General features: G+C 39.9%; 1 protein-coding gene across 1 annotated transcript in view; it reads right to left on the bottom strand.

Moving 5' to 3' along the window:
* The window catches only part of AP-2alpha (adaptor protein complex 2, subunit alpha), a 267,807-nt gene that overhangs the window by 35,505 nt on the left and 206,737 nt on the right, over positions 1 to 25,565 (bottom strand). Inside the window, exons 13-15 of the mRNA XM_067143004.2 lie at positions 17,241 to 17,449; positions 15,052 to 15,181; positions 4,689 to 4,827 (exon numbers count right to left, since the gene is read on the bottom strand). Of these exons, the coding sequence (XP_066999105.2) occupies positions 4,689 to 4,827; positions 15,052 to 15,181; positions 17,241 to 17,449 (478 nt within the window). The remainder of the gene's footprint in view (positions 1 to 4,688; positions 4,828 to 15,051; positions 15,182 to 17,240; positions 17,450 to 25,565) is intronic.

Genomic DNA, 25,565 nt, shown 5'->3' with positions numbered 1-25,565 from the left:
AGTGGTTGAGTGTGATAATTACGTCATGGTCGAGACCGCTTTTATTTTTGCCAGCGTTCGCACACAAAAATTACAAAGAAACTGGAGAATTTGATCCTCAATGAGTTGATATACACAGTATGTCTGTTGCCCTCAAGGACTCCCCTCGACCCCTCTCTCATCGTTGTCAAGCCAGGGAGGACGTGCAGGCAAGCGGGGAGCAAGTACCTTCCCCTTTGCGTATTTCGATCATGCTAGATATCCCGTACTTCACTCTCTCCACCTCCCCTCCATCTTCAGATGTGTGCATGTGTTACATGTCTAATGGATGTGACCAATGAGAGAGAATGTGTAAGCAGGTACTGGGCGGTTCTGAGGGCTGTAACCGATTTCTTGCCTGAAATGAATATTTCTGGCCACGAGATACTAAAGCTTTCGAGGATACCACTGGTCATTCCTAGCACGATTGCTTTTTCTAATGCATCTGATCACATAACATAGCCAAAGTATGCTAGTCTCCCAGCTTCATACTCATACCAACCAATAACTAAGAGCTTGACATGCTCTAAAACTGCCTTATTGGTGGTTTTTGCAGTCCATGTTATTGATAAGAGGGAATATCTACGATTAGTTAAAAATTCATATAGTTCAGAAGAACAACATACACGTCATTTATTCAATCCTTTATCGTCTACAATGAGCATGGCATTAACTAAGAGCATATAAGTAGGAATGGCATTCTCTAAGAATCCCCAACAACAAGAATACTCAAAAAAAATATGGTGAATCCTACCAGCTTGCTAGAGTGGCTATGAAAGACTTTGGTAGTTGCAGAAGGTCCTGCCTGCTTTTGAACAAAAATATATAACTACATGGAATAACATTTCAGGGAGGTCCAAAATAAATAAAAATGTATATCCATATTATAGTAAATAACTGGGATTATTCAATATAAACACCAGAAGTGCATTAATGAATTCCTATGCATCTTGATATGAAATTACTTAATCAAGAGTTGTCCCAAATGGTTAATCAAGGCTTGTCCAAAACTGTTTAATTTGAAAAAGGTAGGTAGCCTACATGTTTCCAAATCTGTGTCCTTTGCACGATATGGTAGTTTCTGGAGCAGGGGTATACAAGAATTATAAATTCCTTGCAATGTTTATATTGCGAGTATTGTCTATACTATTATATAAAGAGGTAAAAAGTTTGTACGTAATGGCTAAACTCAGGAACAACTGGACCGATTCTAAAAATTATTTTACTAATTTAAATATTTATTATCCCTGGCGAACATGGCTGTATTTTATTTTCAAAACAATTTGGGAGTGAGGGGTGGGGGGTGGGGGGCATGGGGGGAGATATAAAATACCAGGCTAATATGGGCGAAATATCGAATTTGTCGTACAAGGACGAGATAAAGCTCTATTTAAGCCCCTCGACACAAAGAACAAAACTCTAAGCCCTATGGGTCCTAAAACCAACCGTTTGAAATATTGGCACCACACTACCCCTGCTCTAGGAATCGGATAAAGAAATGAACTGCCGTAACCATGGCAACATCAGCTCCAGTACTCTTACAGCAGTGAGATTATCTACAATATATCACAGAAACCTAACACACATGAAAATTGGTATTGTATTTGGAATCTCCTTTAAAAATAAAAGAACACAAATTTTTGTTTCCAGAAAATCCACTTAAGGGGTAAGGGGGTGAAAAGAAGTGAGGAAGGAGTTGAATTCTTTATATGAGGATATATATATATATATATATATATATATATATATATCTCAGAAACTGGAGATGTTACAGGCATTAAAACTGGTACTTTGAATCTCTTTAAAAATAAATGAACACACTTTTTTGGAAAATCCACTTAAGGGGGTGAAATAATAAAAAAAAACAAGCAACTTTTTAAAATGAGTATCATCTTCTACAGCTTTTCCCACACCTGTGGAGTTGCGGGTGTGAACTGTGTCGCACATGCGGATTTGACTTTTACGGCTGGATGCCCTTCCTGACACCAATCCCGTGTGTAGGGATATAATTACTATTGCGTGTTCCTGTTGTGGTTGGTAATGTGTTGTGTTGAGTAAATGTGAAGAGGAGAGTTACGACAAACACAAACAACCTGTCCCCGAGGCAGATTAAATCCCCAACCCAGCCCGGAATTGAACCCGGAACCCTGTGAACTGAAGGCCTCAAACGCTGACCACTCAACCAAGGAGTGGGGCAGTTTTTAAAATGAGTATATCTACAGTATATCTCAAACTCAACATGTTACAGGCGTGAAAATTGGTATTTGGTATCTCCTTTAGCAATAAAGCCGCCGTTTCTTTGTTTCAACTTAAAAGAGGACTGTTTCTCACATGTCGAGTTCCATGTGGCATGTTCTAGATTTAGCTCTGCCAATAGCCTGGTCATCCTAGCCCCAAAAGCCAATGCCACAAATGTGGTTTACAAAAAAAGTTCTGGGGTAAATGAAGTGCAGTTTGTCAGCGAGTTTTTATACTTTGGGGATTTTCAGATAATTTCTTAGTGCAGTACCGAGGAACAATTAATTGTTATCAACTTACCAAATTCTTGCGAGCGAAGCCGTGGGTAACGGCTAGTGTACATATAATCCGACAGATACTATTCTCGTAATAATGGACGCAGCAGAGTAGCAATCATTCTCCGCACTCCCTATACTGCATGCGCAGCAGTGTGAAAGTTAATAGCTAGCCTGTGTTAGAAATTACAAGTGAATGGTAGTTGGAATGTCTGAACATCCTGTCTTCTGAGGAAACTGACTATTGGTATATCATGCCATAGGACTGTGTGTTTGGAACTTGTGGCATGTCCTAAAAATAAATGACCCGTAGTAGGGGATGTGATTTGTTTCACGTTTGAAGAGATTTTCAACAGAACTTCAGTCTTGATGAAGGAATTGGGGTAAGAAGAAAACTGGATAAACAAAAAGGAAAAAAAAAAATCAATTACAATAAAATAAAAAGGGTTGGATGAACACAGGCAGTAAATGACTAACAACACAAGACAAACAAACTGAGGAAAGGAACCCAACAGCTCAATATAAGAAATGGAAAGGAACAAACAACTGTGAATCAAGTCATATACAGGAAGACAAGAACATCAAACAATCAAGATGTAAAAATAGCCCATCTGCGAGTGTTAACGACTGCCCTCCACATTAAGCTAGGATGTAGAAACGCGCTTGTCAGGGGACCAAGAAGAAGAGGTACTGATGAGAAGAGAGCCAATCTGTTTGAAAATGGCAATGTATGAAGATGTACAGATTCTTCTTTGTCTCCCTTATTTTACACAAATTTGTCATTGTTTTATCCTACTAGGTGCTCTTTTCAATATTCCCATCTTTCTCTACACAGCTTGAAATTATTTCTTAATATAAAAACTTCTCTTGTGGTGGTATCAAACACCATAAATATGTTCATTCACATATTGTACGGATTGAATGCTTCATTCATCATCTTCGAGATGAGGTTAACAACAACAACCAAGCTGTAATTCAATCTGCTGTTCTATTTGAACCTTTTGAACAGTTTGGCTACTGCACAACTGAGCAAGTTCGGTACGCTGTTTGGGCCATGGAGCTGTGAACTTGCATTAGGGACATTATGGGTTCAAATTCCACTCATTGTTTCCCATTTTCACACCAGGCAAATTCTGGGACTGTACCGTAAGGCCATGATCACTTCCTTCCCAGTCCTAGACCTTTCCAACCCCACTGTCACCATTAAGATCTGTCTGTGTCCATGTAACTTAAAACAAATAGCTACTGTATAAGAAACTCTGTTCATTCACAGGAAATATTCTGCAAACGTTTCTGTCAAGCTCGCGGACCAGGTGTCTGTGCTAATCCTAATATGCAACTTATTTACACAGAACACACCAGGCCCCAAAGAATCATGCAGTAGTGAATACATCTCTCCATATATGGTTGTCATTAGGAAGGGTATCTGACTGAAAAACTTCATAATATCAATCATTCATAACTGACAAATTTATACAATGTAAACAACCTTATACATATACAAATATGCAAAAAGTGATCTGAAAGAATCCAAGGACATTATTATACAGTGAAACTTATCATTCTATTAATAATTCTTTTTCTTCAGGTATGTCCCAGTGTTTTATAAATTTGTATCTTATGTTTGACAGACTGAAAAACTTGAAATAAAAAAATTAAAAAACCATTTCAAGTTTGTTCTCAATTAACACTTAACTGGAAGTTTACCTTCCTAATGCCTGACATTTTCTACTTTTTGTAATCTATAAGTTTCATTTCCGTATTGATATTATACACAAATACAATGAGTAGTCTTCTTCTCATTGTATTTTCTACTTTTGTACGGTAAAATGGTTTAATGTCAGATCAAATTACCAGATGCACAAAAGCCAGAACTAAGAAGCAAATTTAGTTTCTTTTCTACCACAAGACCCATAAGCAGCTGAACCACAATTATGAAAAAAGACTGTCAAAATAAGATGCATAATAATACAGTTCTCAACAGTCCATCCTTTCTCTCAAAGCAATTCCTTCACATGAGATGCAAGCCTTATTTCTTTCCCCCCCACCACACTAACTTCCATTTGAAATTATGACAAAGAACAGAAGATACAAATGCACTGAGTAAATAACAGACGTTAGAAATCATACAAAATATTTACGTAAGTTGTACATTACCTACAAAGTCTTCGATGCATTCTACATTGATCATCTGCTGGATCTGTGCGCCTGCCTCCAGCACGGGTTCAACAGCTTTCACTTGGAGATTCAATTTCCCCGCCAGATCATCAGGTATGCTCAGGGTTGGCAGGAAGCTCTGTAACGGTTCACCCACTCTTAACTTCAAGACACACTTCCTTTTGAATATCTCGTGTCATGAAATAGGCACTATACAACAGTTAAACACAAAAACGAAAATCTACGAGGAAGATGGATGTACCAAGCCCAGAAGGTGACAAGATTCCAGACACTAACACAGATTTTTCCTGGTTTCTTTTCTCATCAGTGGATAGACTAACCATAAGCCCCCTTGTCTTTGATAATACAAGTCTTATAGCATTATAGACCATACACCTGTGGGGTATGAAGCTGGTGAAATTCCAGCAGAATCTACATTCAGTATTTTCAAGGATCCATAGGTTCCAAAGTTCGATAAACAGGATCTATGCCTGTCAGTCACTACTTTTTAGAGCTTCCCTAGCCAATAACGTGATTGCACGCTGGGTCCCACCAACACGCTCCTTGATGCACCTCACCAGGACATAAGGAAGCAGGGCTGGCGGAGCAGGTCTGATCACACGAAGAGCTTCTCCAGCCGACGTGATCGCGGCAGGGTCTGCCTGACAGGTTCTGCAGCTTGCCAAGAGGGAAGCCATGCCTAGTCGTATTCATGGTATGTCTATGCCAGAACATACCGATCGGCACACTAATAGTGCGTGGCTGCAGATTTATTCTCCTCCGTCCCAACTCCTGTATAAGTTTCCCTTTTTACTGCTTTCCCCACCCCCATGTGAACTTGTTACGAGAGACTAAATTCCTGCCTTCAAAAACAAAGAACTGAAGACTTCTCAAGTATAAAGGAACTAAGGCAAGAACCACAACCTACAGATCCCTCGAAAATGCCAAATGCAGTTTTCGCTCTCCACCACGGCGGAGTGCTCCTTACAGTAAAGTTATGTATACGAACAACTGTTTTATATAGTGATGGTAAATAGGTACAACTCTAGTCCACTATTAACCTCCGTACACATCAGACCATTGAAAATGCAAAATGCAGTTCTCTGAGTGAAGCGCTGGAATTTCAAATCCTACTGGATAGTGGCCTACAAGCCCGAAAATTAAATGCCAGTTTTGAAAATCTATCAAAGGGGAAGCAACAGCTATGGGGTCACCAATTTTGTTTGAACTTTGGGGGGTTGAACTATGTCAGAAAATAACATATGTGCCTGAGGGTTTGTGCCAACGGCCTTTATTTAACAAGAAAATGGCCCTTTAAATTTAACAACCTGCATTCAGGTTGGCAATATGCGAGCAAGTACCAGTAGTACTGTTGGTCTCTTGGTCAGTGGATGTCTAGTTCGAGGAGTAACACCATCTAGCTTTACTTTTTCTTCTCTTCTCCCTTTTCTTTTTCAGTTTAATCAATTGACTTGAAAAAGCACTGGTATCCATTGACAAGTACTAATTTTTAAAATACAATACACATAGTTTTATATACCACCAATTTATAAACAAAAATGTGTCTGTTGTGATTAATGTCTAATTCGTAATGTACTTGACTGAAGATCATACATAGTTAAGCTACATTCTGCAGCATTAACTGCTCTGTGTCTGGAGCATGTAAGGGCAGTTTGGCTCCCGCTCTATCTGCCCCATGGTGGTGTCCAGCTAGGCAATTTTGAGTGCCGTCCCATGTCTATCGTGGCGTGGCACAGCCTGTCTGAACCACCCATCAGCAATCAGCTTGCCATCGCTCCTCTTGGCGACTGTACAGTTTGCAGCAACGGGAAAGTAATGGCATCACTGCTGAGTACCTCATCTTGGTGAATTTTTGTTCTTGTTTCCCTGAGTGGCACTCCCTCCTCAATGTCTGCAATCTCCACACCGCCAAGAGAAGATTCCTTTAGAGCCTCAGTGGTGGCAGGCATTACTCAAGTGGTAATGAGTGAACATCTAATCAATTCCCTCCTGACTGCTCGTATCCGCTGCCGGCAGTCCTTCTTAAGTTAACCATACTCACCATGTTTCCAGCAAATGGTTATCCTGGAGCCTTGTTGTTCTGGCGGTGGTCAACAAGGGTGTAGGCAGCTCCCGCTCTGGTGCAAATCGATATAACACTTGGTGGGTTAACTGTTCTGCCTCCATGGCAAATTCCAGTAGTTATTTTGCCCACCCATGATGTCAGTTAAGATTCTGTAGGCAGAGGTCACGTGATGGTAACTGTAGTATCTCTGAAGTGTCCCCATGATATCATTGTACACAGCACCCGACTGGACGCCTTTCCTCCAGCGTCCAATCATCATGATCATCCAAGGTTTTTAACTGGGTCCAGAGCAGACATTCTTCCTTGTAGATCACTTGTCTGTTGCCTCAAGTTTTTAACGATGGACTCCATAATCTGAGGAATTGTCCGGAACTGTTTACTGACATTGCCGATCCTTTCATTCCTTTCTTGCCTCAAGTCTAAAACATCGGACTGAACAATCCGAGGTATTGCCTTCGAATGTTTTATCAACCATTTCATGTATGTCCTGCATAATCCCACTTAATTTCACTTCAAAAGCATGCGCCTCCTCGCATAACTTGTACTGTCTACCCTAAGTTCTTCAGTTCAGTTTAGTTTGAGTTCTCTCAAGTTCATCCTGACTAGCTTTAAGTTTACAGAGCTTATTGAAGAAGGCCTGGAGGCTAGACTCCATCTCATCAATTAGTCTAGAAATGACATAGCACAGAAACACTACCAAATAAATCTCACTACAGACACCAGTTGTGGTGGGTTATCGGAGTCCTTAACATTTAAACCATTACACAAAGAGTTAGTATGTCGTGCTATTCATTAAATTTATTGAACTAATATTTTACTTAAATACAAGTTCACTCAGGGAACCTCTATGGCTCAGGCGGCAGCGGGCTGGCCCCTCACCACTGTGTTCCGTGGTTCAAATCCCGGTCACTGCATGTGAGATTTGTGCTGGACAAGGGGAGGCAGGACAGGTTTTTTTCTGGGTAATCCGGTTTTCCCTGTCATCATTCATTCCAACAACACTCCACTATCATTTCATTTCATCTCTCACTCAATCATTGCCCCAGCGGAGTGCGACAGGCTTCGGCAGCTGGCACAATTCCTATCTTCGCCGCTAGATGGAGGTTTCATTCATTCCATCCCTGATCCAGTCGAATGACCGGAAACAGGCTGTGGATTTAAATTAAACAAGTTCACTCACATTTGAGTTTTCCACTCGACACAGTTTTTACTCAGGATTGTAAAATACACCGTAAGGATGCTTACACAAAAGTACTGGGAACATGGGAAGTATCTCGTGATTACATATTTGTACATTGAAAATGCCTATGACAGTGTCCCTCGGAACCATGGTGTAAACATAATGGCGAGGCCGTGCGCAAATACCATCTCCTCGCTCTCATGTTGGTCAGCTGGAAGCTCCAGTCTTGCATTGTGGCACAGCGCGGAGCATTTTAGACCGCTTTAGTCTTAACACATTCACGCCCATATCCGAGTTATTGCCTATAGCGAATGTCCATGCTCTGGACTGTATTCAAGTTAGCCTGGATAAGCGTAACCTTGAATCGTAGCCGTTCCTGCGCAGCTGTGGTTTATTTTTATTCTGGTGATATAGATTCTGATTCCCATAGGGAATCTGAAATGTTTGTTCCGAATGAGTAAATTTATAATACCAATAAATGGTCCCTTATTGGAGATTATAAATTTTCCAGCTAACTCATTCCTGGTTGCCAGCATTAGCCTACGCAATGGCCTCCACGGTATGCACTAGCCAGCGTCTTAGTAGGTGTGCTAGGTAATAATGTTATTTGCTTTACGTCCCACTAACTACTTTTACGGTCTTCGGAGACGCCGAAGTGCTGGAATTTAGTCCTGCAGGAGTTCTTCTACGTGACAGTAGGTGTGCTAGGTACCAACTGATGAGCCCAGCCCAGCACACGGGGGGGGGGGGAAACGCTGGCAACCAGGAATGAGTTAGCTGGAAAATTTATAATGTCCAATAAGGGACCATTTATATTGGTATTACAAATATGTGGGACAGACATGAGGGTAATACCCTTATGAATGCTTGTGCCTGCTTCTACTCACCAGAAACCACATGGCCTTTGAGATTTTCCCTTCCAATGCATTTTTTATTCCATTTCTGAACAAAGGCTAGTGCTGGCCAAGCAAATTTTATGGATAAACCGTAGAAGTTGGCAGGTATGTAATATGGTATTTTCATGTATGTGACAACACCGTCTTAGATCGCAATGACAAGTTTGCGAAAATTCGGCCACTCTGGACTCAGTTAAACCAGAGATCATCATCATTTCTTCGCTCCATCAAGCTGGGTGCGGTTGTGTACAAGCTCTTCCAGTTTTTTCTCTCAATCCACAGATGCTGCTCATATATACGACACCAGTTCACATCTCTAATTACAAGGTCCTTCATTATCTGTTTTTCCCAAACATCACAAGGTCTTCCTCTTGGTCTCTTCCCCAGAACATTGTGGTCAAAGTATGTTCGAGGAGTCCTGCGAGGGTTCATTCTTTTCATGTGACCATACCATTCCTAACCTGAGAATTGACGAATCCACATGCCCATATTTTGGACGTCATAGGCGCAAGCAACATATCCAGGGAAAACCATCCATTTCGGGTACAAGATGTAGTGTCTATGCACTTGACTGGGATGTCTAATTTAGGGCGAATCCTACCAAGGAGCAGCGACAGGGAATGCTATACCAGAGCCTGGTGTGGAAGGATCACTTGTGATGAATCTAGTTAGCGACCTACATAAGACATAATTTATACAGTAAAACCTCAATACATTGTTTTCCACGAGGGAGAGGGAAAATGACAACAGATGCGGGAAAACAAATGCGGGCAACATAAAAAAAATAGGGGGAAAGCAAAATAATAAAATACGGGTACTGTATTTGGACATTTTTCGTTATGTAAATATATTATATAAACAATAATGGCGTGTGGCCTCCAGAGCCGGGTGCAAGTCTTTCGAGTTGTCGCGTGATGGGCGATCTATACGTATATGAAAATGTGGCCCTACCTAAGATAAATTCTAATATTTAATTCAGCAAACAAACAGCCCCCAAACCGATGGAATTAACCAAGGGAAGTTAAAATCCTCGACCCGATCGAGACCCCTTGAACCAAAGGCCAACACTCGCTAACCATTTAGCTCATACTATATATAACGGTATCAAAATATTGCAACCATGATATAGGCCTACGTGATGAAAATAAAAAGAGCAACTTATTACGCCGTTTCTTTTCACTTCTCTTTACACATTTTGTAATAATTTAAAACCGTTAAGTTCAGTTCTCTTATTGCAAACTAACGGTATACGTGGATATTATGGCGATAACCTGCATTTAGGAAAATATCCCGTAGACCCTTCGTGAACGATAGGTTAGATACCCAACACAGCGCGGCTGCCGTAGCTCAGCTCAGACGATGTAACAGAGGTTAGAAATTCAATGCGGCGCGTCTTGAACGATGTCACAGCAGCCTGTGCGAGGCTGCCAACTTAGGAACCAGTTACAAGATTAGGCTTGGTTAGGTCCGGCTTGTAACAAGACTATTGGGCAGAGGGCAACGAAGTGTTCAACAGGCCTCTAGCATCCCACACACTTCAAAAGGTATGACGTGATTAAGCACCTTGTGACCAATTAAAACGTACCTGGTGCATTGTGCAATTTTCTCATTTTCAATAAAGTCGGCAGCCCTAGCCAACCTATACCAACACACAAAAAGGTGGCAAATTTGAGTTTTACACTGTCTAAGTTTTAATTCTTGTAAATAAGAATACTTCTAGAGGTCGGTTAGTGGGTCGAGGAGAAGCGTTGGCACCAAGAGGCTCTTAGTGATGTTGCACGTGAATAACCTGCGCACAGAACTCCAGCCTACAAGATCCTTGTTCAAGAATTGCTTGTACATTCTTGCTTAACAGGTTACCGCTATCATATGCTAAGGCCCGGTTTCATCAACACGTTAGTACTTAACAAGGTGTTAAATCATTTTAACATACGTTTTAAGAAAATTTGCGTTTCATCAACAACTGTTAACATTAACAAATGTTAAACTGCGTATTAAAGTTAACATCAGCCATTTCCAATGTTAAATGGCTAACATTAGCATTTAGCAACCTGTTCCAAAATGGTTGCTGTGTATCTCGCTTTCGATGCAGAATTGCTCTATTTAGATCTTTTACAAAACAATCCTGATCGAAGAAGAGTTCAGCGACGTAATGACTTTTGAAAATTTGACAGCTACGGAATTTCTTCATAGATACAGGTTATCGAAAATAGTCGTTGCTAAGGTTGTTGACGAAATTCGAGTGAGGTTAGAATATCCTACGAAGAGAAACTAAACCTCTTTCTCCAATGTTGCAGGTACTGATAATATTACGATTTTTTGCTACTGGTTATTTTCACATAATGGTCGGAGACAATGCTGGAATTTCTAAAGCCATTGTTAGTAGAGTTGTTTGACGAGCGTCTGCAGCAATAGCATCCATGAGGAGGAGGCATATAACATTACATTCCCTTCAGTAGAAGAGCGTCCCCAAAATTATCCGCGACTTCTATGAAATAAGCCGTTTTCCTAGTGTTTGTTCTAGGTGCAATAGATTACACACATGAAAGAATCCAATCACCTGGAGGCAATTGGGCCGAAATATATCTTAATCGGAAGGGATATTTCTGTTAATGTTCAGGTGATTAATGAGCCTAACCTCCAAATCAGGGATATACTTGCTAGGTGGTCTGGTTCTGCACACGACAATACAATATTTAATAACTCCCATATCGGAGCACAGTTTGAAGTTGGACAATTAACGAAGTGATTTTGTTAGATGACAGTGGATACCCGCTAAAAAAGTATCTGTTAACCCCATTGAAACCATCGCGGACTTTCTCCCACGCCTCGTCCTTTTGTTTTATCATCAAGCCATCCATGCGCTTGCACTCAATAACTTATATAGATTTACTAACTAATTCAATTAACAACTTTTTCGAAGGAGGAAAAATTGGAACTACGATTCCGTTTTACTTGATATAGATGTTGATTCCCATAGGGAATCTGAAATATTTCTCCCGAATGAGTAAATTTATAATACCAATATAAATGGTCCGTTATTGGACATTATAAATTTTCCAGCTAACTCATTCCCCATGGGAATCAACATCTACATCATCTGATGGCCAGGCAGGCATCAATTTTTAGTAGTGAGACAGGGTCTCTCATAGTGCATTGGCACTGCCGGTGGCTACAATTAGCCTACGCAGTGGCCTCTACGGTATGCACTAGCCAGCGTCTTGGTAGGTGTGCTAGGTACCAACTGATGAGCCCAGCCTAGCACACGGGGGCAAAACGCTGGCAACCAGGAATGAGTTAGCTGGAAAATTTATAATGTCTAATAACAGACCATTTATATTGGTATTATCCGTTTCACTTCTCGCGCCATATTTTACAGCTGTACGCAAACAAAAGCGCATCGGAGCGCGCTGTAAAACAGCATGTTCGTACCACTGCGTCCTTGATTCGCACCAGTTCGCAATATTGGGAGAGTTAACAGTCGATTAGTTAACATTTCACAAGAAAAGTTTGATGAAACGCAAGAAACCTAGCAAGATGTTAAAATTTTAACTCCGTATTAACTAACTACTTGTTAGTATATATTTAACATGTGTTGATGAAACCGGGCCTAAGAGTATTGATCAGTCCCTCTAAAGTCAAAAAGCTTTTGCGTATATTTTTCTTACATACAATCGATCAATGCAGGAAAATTGTGGCCAAGGACAAATAATTTTTGGAACATCGATGCGAGAAAACAACTGTTCGGGGAACGATAGATGCGTGGAAATTTAACATTAATTTATATGGAACATTTGTGGAACCGAAGAACTGAACGATGAATACAGGAAAATGACAGTTCTGGGAACGATGCATCGAGATTCTACTGTATTTCGACAATTTTTTCACATCCATCCACCTGCTGGAACATCTACAAAATGAAGGTCACGATGCGACAGGCACTATTCGTGCCAATAGAGTTTACAAAGCACCGCTGAAGGACTCTACTGTAGTGAAAAAGCTGCCGCAGGGTTCTCACCATCAAGTAACAGATAAGAAATTCAACATCACCCTTGTACAGTTCAATGACAACGTTGTCACGATTGCATCAGCATGCTGTGGAGTTCAGCCCGTAGGAAAGGTGAAGTGCTGGAGTAAGTTGATCAACCACACTGTGCAAGTCAGTGGCATTGATAGAATGAACCAGAACACTGCCTTGTACAGTATAAATCTGCGAAACAGGAAATGGTATTGGCCACTGATCTCTTATGTACTAAATGTGTCCAAGAATAATGCCTGACAATTGTACAGACTTTCTCCTCAGGGCAAAGATGGGATGGACCTCCTGACATTTAGGTGCAGTGTAGTTCTTAACTATCTGGATAAGTGGAAGATTCAGGCAAAGAAGTTTGGATACTCTCCGGTACCAGGGTGTCTGTGTCCGTCTAAGCACAACAGTGCAGCGCGTGTTGGAGACATCACAAACAATAAAACGTTTCGCTCAGTGTGGAAAGAATGCATAAAAATTTGGCACAGCTTGTAAATTGGCTTGTCATATTCATCGTTTCTCTACTTTCCACTCTTAGAACACCAGTCGTGCATCTTGGTGGGTGTGCTATGTACCAACTGATGAGCCCAACTTAGCAAACGGGGGCGAAACGCTGGCAACCAGGAATGAGTTAGCTGGAAAATTTATAATGCCCAATAACCGACCATTTACACTGGTATTATAAATTTACTCATTCGGGACAAATATTTCAGGTTCCCTATGGGAATCAACATCTATATCATCGCCAGTGTTGGCGGATTCTACTTCTCCGCACACTTTCTGCTACGTGATATTGTGGCGTTCCTTAAAACGCTGAATACAAAAAAATTACAATTTCACTCGAACTCTAAGTATGAAGTACAATGTACACACACCGAAGTGAGTTACAGTCCAGAGAACTACCCTGTACAGCCGGAAGACGCGTTCCATCATGACACTAATAAATTTTGAATTCAAGTTGCTCTGTAAAGTACTATTTTTTTTAATGTATGGGCAGTTTGAATTTTGGTAATGGGGCCGACATTGATCTTCGAAGTACGAATTATCGATATTTCGAATGAAACAATTCGAATAACATGCTAAACCACACCTCACGTTTCCGGGAACGAGAGTCGTCAAATTAGGTGGGATTTTGAATTAACCAATTTTGAATGATCAAGGTTCTACTGTACCTGAAAGGACAAAATCAGGAATGAAGTAAACAGGAAGGTGGTAGTGTAATGAAGCATAGACTTCAGTGGTATGGGCACATTAAGAGAATGACGAGCGAGAGACCTGCCAGACAATACTTCGACTTTACCGTCCAAGGAAAGAGACCAAAGGGAAGGCCAAGGAAACCCTGGAAATCAGATGTGGAGGAGAGAAGTCTCAAATGGAAAGACGTTCCTGGAACATAAGATGTATGCAGACAGGAAGAGATGGAGAGCGCTTGTACACCACACCTGGAAACTGGAGTTGGAAAATGATTATGATGACAATGATGTAACAAGCACTAATACACACATGAACAATAGTGCATTGAACTCCTGTTCTCCACACAGCTTCTCAAAGTGCAGTGTCATTCCAGAATAAGTGACAATAATAAGCCTCGAACTTCGCGTAGCTGTCTGACTTGCTCCCAAGGAATGGCTCGTCATGAACTCCCGACCATCTCGCACTGCAGACTTTGTTTACGATCGACATGTTAAAAAAAGACTCGCTTGAGACTGACTGGCATGCACCATGCACATAGGCCTACAGAAAATTCTAGCAGTTTCCAATTCTGGATCATTTGAGGTACCTGGTACAGAGTTAAATCAGCTCAGCTTCCAACTTCTAGGACCTTCCTTATTGCAAGGTTCAGTAATTCACTAGTGCTACAATTTTGCTCACCACTGGCTCAATCCATACTTAATGAAATTTGTAAATTGCAACCCGTCCATACTGTCACAATTGCATTATTTTATTGTCTCAATATTTGACATCAGAGATATAGAAGTGCCAAACTTTTGCTCTGAATAAGAATTCTTACCAGCAAAATTCACTCTCATTTATGCAAGGCTATAGACCAAGGGCACAGAAGAATAGTCCTAAATGCACAGGTGCGATAGAACACAGCAACAATAAAATACAGATGAAAAAAATACTTTTCTGATCATATATCATCTGATAAAACACATTTTGTATTTCCTCACCTGCAAAGCGAATGATGTTTTATTCCCATAAAATAGGCCAAGTCTTCCCAAGTTTTGCCGGAACTCTGATTTAACACCAATTTGTATCAGATCATTTTCAAACAGAACACCATTGTTTTTGCAAACAAATCTGAAAATTAGAAAGAGAAATGCTGAAGATCACACATCACATCTTTTAACACTGAAAATAAAGTTGGACAAAAAAAAAAAAAAAAAAAAAAAAAAAGATTTTCATGATAACGTCTGATAATTCAGAGAAATGAATTCAAATAGATTGAGAGATATTTCTACTAGAGAAAAAGGTAGATGTAAGACAAAATATTTCATTATCATGTGGCAAGGAAATGAAGCATCAGTTCTGGCTCTCATGACTACAGAACAAATGCAACACAAAAACGCCAAAAATCTTGTAGCAATACAATTTATCTCTTCATAAGTATGCATTTTCTACACATAAGCAAAAGAAATCTTACAGAGGACTAATCAATTTTAACTTCATATTGTTCACAAATAACACACACAATAAAGAATATATAAACGAAACATACATGCCATGTTGTCACTGTACTAAGGAGAAGAGATGCATCAACACAAGTGTGTATTAATAGTGGCACTGCCATGGAGATAATGCTTATTTCATCACGAATACCTTCCACAGGAAGTAATTGAAGGTGCTATGGTTAAGTGTTCTTTCTGCATGTTATTTCAGAACCTTTACAAATTATTCATACAGAAGCTGCTCATGCTGCCGAGATGAGACCTTTGGTGATCGACTCGTGTAGTAAGCAGCTATCAGCGTTTTTATGGTAACTTCGTAACACCTTAATGAATTATGACGAGAGAGTATAAACCAGACTACAATAAATGTAATAGGAAGAATAAAAACAGCTACACGTCAAGAACAAGAAGCAAAGGAAAAGGATAAGAACTCTCACTAAGGAATGAACTTAACGATCAGTTTTAAGTAATGGAAAAGAACAAACAAGTGACAAATTTAGTGTATAAATAGAATGATAGGAACATGGATCGGAACATATAATGAAATGAACATACTGACAGGTCAGTGTAAGAAGTCATGTGTGATTATTTTCATTTTTCCATATTGACAGTTTTTAACTCAAATTACAGAGTTTTTCTGACGTTGCTATCTAATCAATAGTATGTGTTATAAAGTTAATTTATTAACATCTAAATTACAATACTAGTTTCGACCCATGGGTCATCCTCAGTTGTTTGCATTAAAAATTAAAATAGTATCCACAATCAATTCAAAAAGTATGTTTTAATTCAACAAAAAACAAGGACGGTTGTTAGATTTTAAGACGTAATTTGTGACGAACTCAAGAAGTGGTTTTTAATGATTGTGTGTACTATTTTAATTCTTAATATAAACAACTGAGGATGATCCATGGATCAAAACTAGTACTGTAATTTAGATGTTAATAAATTAATTTTATAACAAATAGTACTGATTAGGTGGGAATGTCTGAAGAAGTCTAATTTTGAGTCAGTGAAAGAAGCGTGAGCAATACAGACAGAGACAAAGACACTTATTTCCATTGATGGGCTCTCTGCCAGCAGTCTCAGTACTTAGATTTGTCAACATCAGTAAACTTGTTTGATTGTTCCTGTTTTGCAGCTTCATCAGGAGGAGAGGCATTGACACTAAAGGTACAACTAAACAAACACCACCACCAGGTAACAGCTTTCATTGCAAAAAGAACAAGAAGACTGAGAAAAATTCAGCCAAACACAAAATAGGAGAACCAATGGTGGATATTATTGCTTTAAGAGGAAGTATAACTGGGAAACCATTCTTTCTTATTAAATCTATCAGAGGAGAAAAAAGGAAGTCCACCCTTTGAAAAATGAAGTTATCAGCAAAAGAGGAAGGGCCATGAAGGGCATGAAAATGAAAGAAAACACAGGCCTTTCAAATGTGATGCCACTGAGGTAAGAAGACAATACGAGCTGACCAAGAGAGGTCAAATAAGAAAAACGAAGGAGGAGAAACTAGCACAAGTGGAAGCAATGCTAGACTGCTAGAGGCCTGGGTCATTAATCCATGCTCTCAAGTATAGAGCCCCTGTGGGTTTCCCTTTCAGTCACCTCTTAAGACAGGTCCAGGGTGCCATGGATGTATTCTCCCACCCCTACAAACTGGAGATGAGAACCAATAATTTACTTACTTCTTGGCATTATATGTGCTTTGTGCAGGAGCCAAGTTATTGATATTGTTCGGCACCGAGTTCTGATTAGCTGTTGCTCCACCACCGTAAATATCTCCGAAGACATCTAGCAACACTCCCGTGTTATTTGTAGCAGGTGCTGCAGGTTGTGATGCGGGTGGCGTTGAGAGACCCAACAAGTCTGTTGACACACTATTTGTAGTGGGAGCCTAGAAGGAGTAGAAATGCATTGTAAATGATTTAAAAGGTCATGAATTTGTGTTAAAGTACTTAATTTTGGTGTAAAATTGAAAGAACTACTTTTTCAAAAAGTCTTATACACTATATAAATTAGCACACTTCTAGTTGTTAAAAAAATATATATATATATAGGAATACAAAGTAGCTTATTCATGATATGAGTGCACTCCAGCTATTTTTTCTAATTCTCTGGAAATTGCCAAGACCATTTCTGAATCAAGTACAGTTTCCCCACACAAATGTTTAGAGTCTATTCAGTTGACAGAGGATAAACAGCAGTATAAATTAACCATGACTGAATATTTCATTATTTTAATATTTTAATTATTGTTAGACGACATATTTGCTATTGATTCAAAAACAGTTTACAAAATAAAAAAGGATGAACTTTTAAACATCAGTGAATTCTCCTTAATGCGATTCTTTCTTCTAAATAATGCCTCAGTCATCTATAACACTACTTTCTATGGCTTATGAGCACATATAATATTTCTTTCAGAAACATACATAAACAGGATCTTTTATCAGACAGATTATCATTGCTGTTAACTATGCTCAAGTTCACTTGGGAGAGACCCATAATTTATGAACAAAAGAAGCTCGTGGTTTAACACTACTGCTGCTGTGATCATGATACCTAAAACTGCATATGGAATTCCAAATGCAGGACATGAATTTTTAAACTTGTTATTAAAAAAAAACTGTATTGTCCTAAATACAATGAACTGTTCAAACTCATCACACATTCTCATCCATTCTCTTGTAGAAAGTTTTCCTGTTGCAGTCTGTTCTTTTTGCAGGCTGATGTGCACACACTGGTAAAATTAGACATTACTTCCTAAAAACTGTTTAAGCCAGAGCTGAATATTTCTCTGCCAACTTACTGAATACGTCAATATTCTTCCTTTTTCATCACTTCTAATAGTTTGAATTTTAAAATAGCACACCGACTCTGATTTCAAACAGTTCAATGCAAGTTGCAAATAACCACAAAATAGCAGTGAGGTGAGGCACACTGCAAAGGATGGTGCACCTAACGTATTAAAATGCCTTCCCTTTACCATAAATGAACATTCCGTGAAATCAAATCCACGGGAAACTTGTTCACAAGTTCTCCGTTACCATGTTCTCCCGGCTTATAAGACTTTTTGTCCATCCCAGTCCTAATGCTATTGAACACACATTATCATTAATTCATTTTCCCTTCCCTTTTAAGAAAATCAATCATAAATAACAGCATCTAAGAAATGGATAAACTTTTATAAAATCTTTAATCAGTATGAAGTATGCAGAGGAATGGTCAACTTCAGTTTATAACTGTATGTTGTAGGAATGAAGAGAAAGCAAGGCTTAACATAAATAATAAATTTTTTGCTCTTAAAATGATTCACTATTTTTATCCACCACTAGTTTCAACAGACTGAAGAATCTAATAGTTATGAATTAAGCAAGTCGAAACTGAAAAGAAATTGCTTCAAATATCACCAAAAAATATCAAAAATCCCTTCCCAACACCAACCTAAACATGCAATTAATAGTAAATTTTCCATAGCACATTTTCTCGCATATGAAGTTTAGATTTTAAATCCCTTCAAAAATGTGTTAACGAGATTCCACTCTATTACGTATCTAACAACTTTTCCAGTGACAGCAAACAGAACTGCTCGCTATAAATAGAGTGACAATCTGTTTTATCAGTACACAAGCGGTACATGAAACAGGCGAACTGTTTTAGGAAAAATGCTATTGCGAGTTGTCACCCAAGGTAGGTAGGTTTGTTTGTTTCCTTTCTTTCTTTCTTTCTTTCTTTCTTTTTGTTGGTTAACCCAGCTGTAGCTATTTAAAAAAATTGAAATGCCTCCAAAGAAATTATGTTAAGTGATCCATTCTCAGAACAGAAAGTCAGAAAGTCTCAGCTGTAGAAAGCAATGCTAATGCTCAATGCAGAAGTGAGTGAAAAGGCAAAAAATGGAAATCAAATTCCAACTCCAGGGAAATGTCAACCACATGCAAAGAAGAGAACTCTGATGTGGTAAGTGTTGTACATCAAAACTTTCTTGGGAGTACTATGAAGTATGGAAAGAAATTCCTACTTTATGCAAATTCCTCCTCAGCACTGAAAAGATGACATTTTCAGAGAAAAAGGGACGTTTTGGAGACTAATAAAGAGCAAGGGCTTTAAATTTATATAGTGACCTTTATGAAAGTTCGACAGACACGGCTGACTTGTCGTCCGATAAGGTGGATGAAGATCTTGACGCTGAATATTCTACTTCAGATGAAGCACATCAAAGGATTACCGAAGCAAATGTCCTAATGAAGTTCGGTATCTGAACGGATTATAATACTGTATTTCCGTATGAGACCCTCCACGCATGGCTTTTCAATACACAGAAAATTTCAAAAATTAAAGCTCGCATGTAAGATTTCCCAATGTAATTAGAGAACAACTATTCCACTTCGTAGTGGGTACAGACCATACAGCAAATCCGGTGCCTTCACACAAATAGGCGAAGAATTTCATCCATCCAACCCGCGCAGTGAATGTATGCATCAAAGAAATGAGACACCTGTGTTTTGTAGTTAAGAAATGTACACCTCCAGAGCATAATGGTTAGCACAATTAGCTGCCATTCTCAGGCGCCCCAAATCCAACTCTGAGTACTGCCAGAGATTTAAGAATGGCAGGAAGGTCAGTATGTGGTAAAATGGTACATGTAGCTCACCTCCAGTATGCCTGCAAATAGCTGCACCACCTCAGAATGAGGACATGAATTTACTTTGCCGTGAAGGGCGTTCGCGACGCACCTTTCGCATATCAATGAGCGAGCGACCGGACTCGAACGAGATTCGAGAGTCTGTGCAAGTCTGTGTAGTTCATAATAATAATAATAATAATAATAATAATAATAATAATAATAATAATGAGAATGATAGAATATTCCAAAGAAAGAATCAGAACATTCTATGGTGCGTAGAAACTTGTAAGCCAAGAGTAGTGACTCAATGTTACGAAAGATGCTTGTGCAAGCAAACTGTGTATTTCTTGTGGATCTCACGTGTAAGGGACATATGAAAAACGTGCACAATGCTCGAGAACGTCGTGTGTAGTTGTAACGTGACAGGGAGGGCCCATACTACAGAATCAAAGAGCAGTGATACTGTGACGTGTAGTAGTGACTAAGGGTGGTGATGTGTTGGTCAGTGGGGTGTTCTCAAAGGAATAGAAAAACTATATAAACTGAGATCTCTTAAACAACAAGGCTTTTTGGACTCTCAGCTTTTAGACTGTTGGCCGGAGGCCCTGTCGCCCTGTGAATTGATAGACAGCCAGGGAGAACTGCTAAGAGTGCTGGTATAGTTTGAGTAGAGCTGCAAGTTCGTAGCTAAAGTGTTAGCAAGTTAGAGGAACAATAGGCTCTTGAACTGAGTGTGATTCGTTAGTGAACGATCACAGGGGTCTTCCACACCAGTAGTCAATTAGGTGTTTGAATATAATCATTATAAACCAGCAATCATTCTTATTTGGGAAAGTTTCGCATCGCCACCAAAGTAACGGAATCCAGGGACATCAACGTAGAATATAGAAGAGAGAAGACTTCAATTGGATAGAGATCGGCTTCATATCGTAGTTAAGTATTCAACCAGTGAATATAAATATTCTTATAATATAGGGACTTAAAAGACTTACAGAAAGATCTTAAATTTGAGAAGAGATTTGAGTTTTAAATGGTGTCAGAGTACATGGTGTTGGAAGTGTAATTGATTGGGTATACTTGTATATATTTATGTATAATCAAGGGTTTTAGAATATAAGTAATATTAATTCTTTGCCAATCTGACTATACGCTCCCGAGTCCCCAGCCTGCCCTATTCATAGAATACGATAGGTGAACTTTAAAAATTTGGTGTCAGCATGTGACGTAGCAATTTGCGATAAATCACTTAAAAATCTGGTGTTCACTTGATGTGCAGATATACAAGTGTAATTACAATCACCTTAAGCGTTTCTTAGTGATCGGAAATATAAGCAAATTGAATTGTAATTGTGTCCGATTGCTGTTTCAGGTACACTGTGAGGAAAGCAATGGAAAAGGAAGGAGACAGTCACTTGGAGGCGGAACCAGCAAAAGAAAGCAGCTATCATGAGTAGCCAATTTAGTCGAAGTTCAATGGTGTATTTTGAGAGGGTTGGCCAATTTATAATGGAAGGGTCAAATAGAAGTGATAATCCCACCCCTAGTAATGTAGATGTAATGCCTGAAACAAGTGGAGTGGTGCATGGCCGCTTTTTATCAGTGACAGAAGCTTTGAAACACATAGGGGCCGAGTTTGATGGGTTACACCCAGAGAGATTACAGGAATTTTGTGAGAATGTTGAAACGGCGATAGGGCTAGTTACACCAGAAGAACAAGACTTATTTTACAAATTAATACTCACAAAAGTTACGAGGGATGCACGTAGTAAACTATTAGTACATGGGCTGATTTGGAAACATGGAAGAAACGAACTGTAGACTTTTATGCGTGTCAATTGTTTGCCACGAGACAGGGTACGGGCGAGAGCATAGCACAGTGGGCGCACAGAACTGACCGCATGGGGACCGAACTGCGAAACGCAATGGTCCAAGGCGAGCCACTGCTTGCCAGGGAACACCAAGCACGAGCAGTATGAAAGTTTGTAAAGGCCAGCTTCGTGAAAGGTATCAGAGATGAAAGAATACAATCTCTTATTAAGAGCAGGGACGCACAAATGTTAGAACAAGCTGTCAATATCGTCAAAGAGGAAGAGATAGCAATAGTTTCGGCGCAGGCTAAACAGCAACTCATGACTCAAGTTAGGAAGCCCGCGGAAATTAGAACAAAGATTTACCCGAACAGACAGTTACCGCGAACGACCAAGCAAACGTCGGGTAAAAGAGCGAATATTAGAGTGATCTGCTCTAATTGCAACTGTGAGGGTCACATAGCCAGGGATTATAGAAAACAGAAAGCTACCAAGAAAGGTCCACCTACTTGCCAATATTGTCAGAAGATAGGACACGTAGAAAGAAATCTAGGGAGCAGGAAGAAAATAGGCCATGTGAAATTCATGTCTGTGCAATAATCCGATGTTATAACTGTGGCAAAACAGGGCACAAGCAATCCCACTGCCGAGAAAGACCGAAGCAATTAAGGGAAAGAAAATGCTTCATTTGCGGAAGAAAGGGTCACTTGCAGAGAACCTGTTGGTTCATGGAGTGCAAAGAAAGTAGCGCAAACGAAAAATCCAAACTTGGCGAGTACACGAGAAAGGGATAAACAATATGTAGGTGGGCCAAAACAATATGCGAAGGGAAAAGAGTCCGGTGATAGAGATTCATACTAAGCAGGGACCGCAATAATGGGCCTAAGGACGAGTCCCAACGAAGCAAAGGCCCGTGGAGGAGCGCAACCTAGAAAAGCGCGGAAAAGTCACCTAGACCTCCGCGACAGATTAATAGAGACCAGTCGTTCAGAGAACAGGAACAATCACAGAGAGAACATGACAGAACAGGTTCAATATTGGTACACGCTAAAGAGCGGAGTAAGCCTTTCAAATTTCTGGTAGATACAGGGGCTGACATTAGCAAATCTGGGAGAAAATTGTACCGAAATGAGAGATTCATTATCGTAAACCAATAGCAGAGCTCTCACATGTAACAGGAAGAACGTCACGCACTAAGGGGCGCATTGTACTGCACATAAGGGAATCCTCCTTGGAATTTCATGTTGTCCGAGATGAATTTCGATGGCCTCATAGGGAGAGACCTTCTGCAGGAGAGCATCATCAATTACCAAGATGGGTATGTAGAGATTTTCGATCGAAGGTACCCGATGGGTTTAAGTGTACGGGAACTATGTCAGATAAGTATGACTAACATGGATAATTTGAGGCACCGTAGAAGTCTGTGTGCAAGGTCAGGAGAACCTGCTTCGATTTCTACTGGATACCGAGAGTGAAATATCCCTCATAAAGAAACAGGCGGTGCCAAGGGAAGCCATGATCATTAGGGAACCTACCCTCAAATTAAAGGACGTAGGTTCGGAGAAAATCAGAACTAAGGGCATCGCAAGACTTCCAATAGGAGAATCGAATGCAGACTTTCTCATAGTGGATGACGATGTACAGCTCAAGTATGATGGAATTATAGGCAGAAATATACTCTGGGATAGTATAATGAATTTCAAAGAGTTATGCCATACTAAAGGGTGAGCAATACCACAAAACAATGAAAACCGCTCAGGTCCACACAATTTGTCTCAAACCTAGAACAGAGACTATTGTCAAGGTGAGAACGGACAAAGGAGTGGCTGAAGGTGTAATTGAAAAGAGAGATTCTGCCAGCGGTATACATAGCGAGTTGTTTAATGAACGCACGTGATCACAAGGAAGTAGCGAGTGTGCTTAACACAAGATATACTGAAGTAAATTTTGAAAGCCCCGTACTCCCTATACAAGAAATCAAACCCATGATGATCTCAGAGCGAACCGAACAAAAGAATGTGACCAAACAACCGAAGTAGAACATGAGAACACTAAATCTCAAACAAAGGGCGATAGACCAGTTAAGGGTCGACCATTTGGCACCCAAAGACCGAGAAGAGTTGTATGTTATTTGTGCAGCATATGATTTTTTCACTTTACCTATACAGATGTGTTACAACACGAGAGAGTCAGGGAAAATCAACCTCCAATCAATGCGAGACCTTGCAGATTACCGGAGGCTCAAAAGGAGGAGATCCAAAGGCAAATTGACAAGATGTTACAGGACGAAATAATCACGCCTAGTACGAGCCCGTAGTCCGCACCATTATTAATTGTCCCAAAGAAAATGGATGCTTCAGGGAAACCAAACTACCGGTATTGTATTGATTTTCAAAAATTGAATGAGGCGACGATCGGGACAGTATTCCCGATATCTCTCATATCAGAAGATGCTTTAGGGAAAGCACGGTACTCTTCTACTATGGACCTAGCATCAGGGTACCATCAGGTGTTAATAAGGCCGGGGGACCGTGAAGAGACACCATTCTCAGCCTTAGGGCGGCATTACGAGTATTTACCAATGGGGCTCAGGGATGCACCTAGTACCTTTATGAGGCTCATGACGACAGCAATGTCAGGCCTAAGCGGTGTAAAATGTTTGATCTACATGGACGACATTTTAATATTTGCAAGCTCCATTGAAGACCACAATCAGAAATTTAGGGAAGTGTTCCAGAGGCTCATGGAACACCGGCTAAAATCACAGCCAGATAACGTAGGTGGCATTTCTAGGTCATGTAATTATCGAGCATGGAGGGCAACAAGACGAGCGAAAGGTTGAGACAGTAAGGAATTTTCCTAGGCCTACAACTATGAAACATTGAAAGGATATTTAGGCTTAAGCGGGTACTATTCATTCCTGAGTATAGTAAGATCGCAAAACCTCTGTTGAACTCCTTAAGAACAATGTCCCTTATGTATGGACAGACAAGCAGGAGACGGCTTTCAACATCTTGAAACAGAAGTTGACTGAAAAGCCTATATTACAATACCCAGATTTTGAAAAGCCATTCATCCTTACTACGGATGCAAGTGGTGAAGCCTTTTTTTTTTCTATTTGCTTTAAGTCGCATCGATGCAGATATGTCTTATGGCGATGATGGCATAGGAAAGGCCTAGGAAGTGGAAGGAAGCGGCCGTGGCCTTAATTAAGGTGTGAAAATGGGAAACCACGGAAAACCATCTTCAGGGCTGCCAACAGTGGGGCTTGAATCCACTATCTCCCAAGTGGTGAAGCTTTAGGAGTCATCTTATCACAGGGAGAATTAAGGAAAGACTTACCAATGGCATATGCGAGTAAAACTCTGAATAAAGCAGAGAAAAACTACTCAGTAACAGAGAAAGAAATACTTGCAATTGTATGGTGTGTGAAGTATTTTAGATCATACTTATTTGGACGGCATTTTACAGTAGTGACCAATCATAAGCCACTTAAATGGGTATTTAATGTCCAAGACCCGTCACCCATCATCCAGAATGATAAAATTCAAGCTAAAGATAGCTGAATATGATTTCAC

The sequence above is a fragment of the Anabrus simplex genome, chromosome 3 (genome assembly GCF_040414725.1).
Source record: "Anabrus simplex isolate iqAnaSimp1 chromosome 3, ASM4041472v1, whole genome shotgun sequence".
Taxonomy (NCBI): Eukaryota; Metazoa; Arthropoda; class Insecta; order Orthoptera; family Tettigoniidae; genus Anabrus; species Anabrus simplex.
Note: the sequence above shows the minus strand (reverse complement) of the source record. Positions and strands in the feature narration are given on the sequence as shown.